The sequence below is a fragment of the Sinocyclocheilus grahami genome, unplaced genomic scaffold (assembly GCF_001515645.1).
Source record: "Sinocyclocheilus grahami isolate Dianchi unplaced genomic scaffold, SAMN03320097.WGS_v1.1 scaffold107.1, whole genome shotgun sequence".
Taxonomy (NCBI): domain Eukaryota; kingdom Metazoa; phylum Chordata; class Actinopteri; order Cypriniformes; family Cyprinidae; genus Sinocyclocheilus; species Sinocyclocheilus grahami.
The window spans coordinates 1,304,760-1,310,424 of NW_015505286.1; the positions used below are offsets into that span (position 1 = coordinate 1,304,760).

At 35.3% G+C, this 5,665-nt stretch overlaps 2 protein-coding genes across 2 annotated transcripts in view; both read right to left on the reverse strand.

The window, feature by feature from the left end:
• Window positions 1–975, reverse strand: part of LOC107588769 (H-2 class II histocompatibility antigen gamma chain-like) — a 9,155-nt gene extending 8,180 nt beyond the window's left edge. The window contains exon 1 of the mRNA XM_016277004.1: window positions 760–975. Within this exon, the coding sequence (XP_016132490.1) occupies window positions 760–839 (80 nt within the window). The 5' untranslated portion in view covers window positions 840–975. The remainder of the gene's footprint in view (window positions 1–759) is intronic.
• Window positions 976–2,463: 1,488 nt separating this feature from the next.
• Window positions 2,464–5,665, reverse strand: part of LOC107588790 (40S ribosomal protein S14-like) — a 5,133-nt gene continuing 1,931 nt past the window's right edge. The window contains exons 2-4 of the mRNA XM_016277026.1: window positions 2,880–3,177; window positions 2,665–2,741; window positions 2,464–2,566 (exon numbers count right to left, since the gene is read on the reverse strand). Of these exons, the coding sequence (XP_016132512.1) occupies window positions 2,499–2,566; window positions 2,665–2,741; window positions 2,880–3,177 (443 nt within the window). The 3' untranslated portion in view covers window positions 2,464–2,498. The remainder of the gene's footprint in view (window positions 2,567–2,664; window positions 2,742–2,879; window positions 3,178–5,665) is intronic.

Here is a 5,665-nt window from a genome sequence, read left to right on the forward strand (position 1 = left end):
ACTGATTTGATCAGTCTGTGTGGACTGGACTCAGTCTGTAGGTTTGATTATTTACTCATCAAACCTACATGCTATAGGGCTATTGAATAAATGTGTGAATATCCATCATTTTAAAGTCAAAAGCTGCGGGAATGAGTAAAACTATGCGCAATCCCGCACCGAAATTCAGGACCCGATTAAACACAATTCTATTATACAGAGTTTTGTGAAATAGATTTCAATGACTTTTCGATGATTTATTTTTCCAAAACTTTTCCAGGCCTGGAAATTGGTGTTTTAAAATTCCATTACTTTTCCAGGTTTTTCATGACCGTACGAACCCTGTACATTTGATTATTCGGTTTCTGTACCTGGACACCTACAAACTTGACAAAACTTAAACATTGTGTAAATAGCACAAATAAAAAAATAGAACGAACATACAAATTCAACGATTTCAAACAGGGCCCACTGGTGCAACCTGCACTGGGGCCCCGCAAACCCCAGCTACGGCCCTGATTTCAGAACACATTATAACACGTAATACATTAGTCTCATTAAAAATGTATTTTAGTTCAGTTTTTAAATGAAACACCGTCAGTGAGGACTGTAAATATATACAGATGTATTATAAAAGTCGCATATTACACATTTTTCTGCTTAATTATTGAAGGAATAATTCAAAACAGCTCTTTACACTCAGTCGCATTCAGTTTACCTTTAACATATGACTGGGGAAAATAAGATTTATCTATAAACAAATAAAAAAGGTTTCCTCACCGTCTCGGAGGTCCCATGTTGATTGAAGTTTCCTCACTTGGAGCTCTGATAAGTGGTGCCTCGTTTCCGTCGGTGGACATTTTTGATTAATGGTCAGAAAAAAATTCTCAAAATTTAGTCAATTTGCTCAAGAGATTTTTCTAGCAGCGCTCTAAAATAAAAAAGTGAGAACTGAGAGTCCAGCTGCAGCACTCGGATGAAAGTGTCTGGAGCAGAGCGGGTTGATTATTTGATTGGTCATGGCGAGCCGCATCATCAGTTGTCAGGCAAAAGTGAACTGGAACGATCTGTTTCCGCATGATTCACTGGTAGCTTGATCAGTGTGCCAAATCGGTTTTGTGAGATTTGTTGGTAACACTTTACAGTAAGGTTCCATTATTAACTACCATGAACAAACAATGAACAATACATTTATTACAATATTTGTTAATCTTTTTTATGTTAGTTGATGAAAATAGTCGTTCATTGTTAGTTCAGTGCATTAACTAATGTTATCAAGCACAACTTTTGATTTTGATAATGCATTAGTCAATGTTGAAATTAACAACTAAGATTAATAAATGCTGTAGAAGTATTGTTCATGCTTAGTTCATGTTAACTGAAGTAGTTAACTAATGAAACTTGTTGTAAATTGTTACCGATTTGTCTTTTAAAGATCTAAAATGCCTTTGAATAAAACCTTTTGTAATATACGTCTCAAATATAAATGCGTAACAAAGTGATAAAGAATGACAGTACTTATGTTTTTTTTTTTTTTTAAATGTTAACAAAAGTGCTCGAGCGGCCTGTTACCATGGTAACCTTTGCAGGAATATTGAAATACTTGCTGAAAAGTTGTAATATCTAGCTTTTTCTTTTTTTCAGTAAAAATAATATGACAGTATGCATAATGATTCTTCCCCTAATACTAAAAATATGTATTAAAGTAATAATTTACCCAAAAATGAAAATTCTGTCATCATTTGCTCTAAACCGGTTTTAATACAAACACAAACACAAAAGATATTCTAGAGAATGTTGGTAACCAAACATTTGATGATATCCATTGCTTTTCATACTATGGAATAAATTGCTATGAAAGTCAATGGATACCGTGAACTGTTTTGATTATGAACCTTCATTATATCATCATCTTTTGTCCTCAACAAAAGAAATGAACTCATACAGGTTTGGAAAAACATGTGGATGAGCAAACAACAGAATTTTCATTTTTGGGTGAACTATCCCTATAAAGTGCAATGCTTTCACTTTCAATTATCTTGCCCAACCTGGTGTAGATTTCCCCAAGCATTTAGAACATGAAATTAAATGCTAAAAAACAAGTGAACAGCTTTTGAAATTCTAGTTTATAGAATCATAAATGAGACCAAAAGTAACCTGGTATTAAATCTGTTCACAATACTTAAATACACCGTTTAGGATTTGTCATTCTTTGTAATAACCAGCTGGAATTGCGACTTCAGTGTCTGCACAGGTTGAAATACTGCAACGAGGAAATTAACTGTTGTGGCATAATTTGAATGCGGATGTTTTCTTGGTATTCCCCTATCATTCATTCGGTTTTAAAATAAACCAGAACACATCCGACACATCAAACCAGTTTGACGTACAGTCAGCTTAAAGGCAACTGAACAGTCCAGAATCTAAGCTTTTGGCACTGCTATCATAAGAAATCATTTCAATGAAGCCAGGAGGCAAAAGTAGTATATGACGTTTTATTCAGAAAAAAATCCAATAGTTTACAGACGTCGTCCACGACGACCTCCCTTTCTGCGGGTGCTGTCTGACGGAATGGGGGTGACGTCCTCTGTAGAAGAAAACGAAAGTGAGACTTCCTCATGAAAACAAGTTTACACTGACAGACATTAGGCACCATTAGATGACAGTGCTAGTGCTGATACATACCGATACGGCCAATCTTCATGCCGGAACGAGCCAGAGCCCTGAGGGCAGACTGTGCCCCTGGTCCAGGTGTCTTGGTTCTGAAGAGAGGGAAAAAGAGAGAGCAAGTAAATCATGATGCAAGCTCATGTACTTTCTTCCCATCAACTCGTACCCAGTGTTATGAACATGACATTTGAGTCCTTGTCTGTAAATGTGTTGTGCATTCAGAGTCTCACCTGTTTCCACCAGTGGCCCTCAGCTTGATGTGAAGGGCGGTGATTCCCAGCTCCTTGCATCTCTGAGCCACATCCTGAGCCGCCAACATAGCAGCATAAGGAGAGGACTCGTCTCTGTCGGCCTTCACCTTCATCCCACCAGTAACACGGCAGATTGTTTCTCTGAAGATCAAGAGGAAGGAAAACTCATTCAGAAGATGATGACCACCCAAATGTAAATGATAAACATCACCTGAAAAGAATTTGTCCACCCAAAAATGACAAGAGTCAACCTCACGTGGTTCCAAATCTGTACCCCCTTTTTTTCATAAAACGGAAAATGCATTTATGAAAATCTTGGACACTATTTACAATTAAATTACTCCACGAAATAAAACTGCCAGTACAACTAGCATGCTATGTAGCACTTCTTCAGAAAGTTGTTGAAAGCAAAGTTTTTTCTTCTTCTTAAATCAAATATATTAAAATGTGGAGACTACAAGCTATTATGTGTCTTGTGTGCACAAGTCATTGTTGTAAAACCTGATGCATCTAATAGCCATATTTAATTAGATAACCAGAGAAAATGGCTAGGAATGGTTAGTGAATGTAGTGCAACAGTAGGTCCACAAATAAAAACACCATTTATTCTCTCCATAGGAGGATCAACTGTTTAACTCCTGGGGATAAACTACATTACCCACGATTCTGCAAAACACATCTCCAGAGAATCCTGACAAGCAAAGCATGCAAAATCATTTTAGCACTTGCCCATACCCATGAAGCACTATAAATGCAATCTTCCTATGCTCCCAAAACTAAGTGTACATACATATAGTTTCTATAGACATAATTAGCAACCTTAAATCAATATTTTTATTTATCCATTTTTAATTTCATTGTATCATTTGCATGACTTAAAGGGACATGAGATGGTTAAGTATTCTCATACCTTTGTCATTTTGTTAGATTTTCAAATACTTTTGTGATTCAAATCAATATTTGTGTAATGTTGTGATTCCCCTAATAGCTGGTTGGTATGCTTCATGGATTATATAACTCCTAAAAGACAACTTTTTAAAAAATCCTTATGGGAAAACTTCCAAAGTCCAGTCCAAAAATTTGAATTGAAATCAATATACCGTATTGTCCTGAATATAAGACGATGTTTTTTTTCTTGGAAATACATCTGAAAAAAGGCGGTCGTCTTATATTCAGGGTCTAGACTTTGGCATGTCAATAATACACCCACAACACTAGGTGGCGCCAAATACGCATAAAACGAGTGTGCCATGAAATACGTAATGTAATGCCTGTTGTAAAGATCGCGAGTAAAAACATAAGAAGCAGAAAACCTTACAGCTGCATGAGTCGTGACTGTCAAGTTAGCCTGATGAGACCAAACTCCCTTTGTGATTTTAAAACGTAAGACAGTACCCAGATTTGAAGACTACAGTAAGATTTAACTTCTACTGTTAACAAGATTTTGGTAGGCTACTATTAGATGGATAGCCTAAATGTCCTAATTCAGATGGGCTACCAAAAAGTGTATATTTTTTAAAAATGTGATTGTTGGTACAGTTTACCAGTTTTTACCATACTTACAAAACAAAAATTAAGATAGGAAAAATATGCAATATGAAAATAATTGAAGACAAAATGTATTTTACTGAGAAAAAAACTGATTTGGTTTTTAAAAAGCCTTTTTCCAAAAGATACATCTAGAAAAAGGGGGTCTTCTTATAATCAGGGTCGTCTTATATTCGGGCCAATACGGTAGTATTTGACACTTTACTGTGCCTTTAAAAATCTCACTTAATTTGTTTTGCTGGCATCTGTGCTTTTCATGTGCATAGGGCTGGACGATATGGCCAAAATTTATATCACGATATATTTCTTAATTTCGGTCGATACGATATAATTGTCACCTGGTTTAATCTGGGATGAAGAAATGAGACATTTGCATCTGTCTCCTCACCATTTCCTTGCTTAATTGATAGCTTCTACCTGGGGGTGGTGTTGGGATAATCACGGGCACCTTCATGTGGCATTCATTATTATCAGAGGAACCAGTTGACTTAAGGTCAGATGGTTGCTGGTGTGGTAACACATTGTCAAGATATAAGTACACAGTCACTATACACTTTTTAAATTGGGGAGAAAGAAGCACAAGAGGTCTAAGATACATGATTTAATCATACTGACTGAATTTGCAAAAGACAGTAGCCTCAAAATTAGTTTGGACACATAAAAAGCCACACTTAAAAATGTATGAATGTCACTGCATTACATGACAAACCAAGTGACATGCATTGTTTAAAGAATATAGCACAATATACAGTATCTGTCTGTATGTCCGTCCATCCATCCATCCATCCAGTCAAGTTTTTGAACAGTGAGATTTTTAATGTTTTTTAAATAATTATCTTCTGCTCACCAAGCCTGCATATATTTTATCCAAAGTACAGCAAAAACGGTAACATTTTGATACATTTCTTATACTATTTATAATAACTGTTTTCTATTTTAATATATTTTAAAATGTAATTTATTCCTGTGATTTCAAAGCTGATTTTTTACTCCAGTCACATGCTCCATCAATCATTCTAATATTCTGATTTGCTGCTCAAATAATTTATTATTATGTTGAAAACAGCAGAGTAGAATTTTTTCAGGTTTCTTTGATGGATAGAAAGTTCAGAAGAACAGCATTTACCTGAAACAGAAATCGTTTGTAACATTATAAATTTATTTATTATCACTTTTGATCAATTTAAAGCATCCTTGCTAAATAAAAGTATTAATTT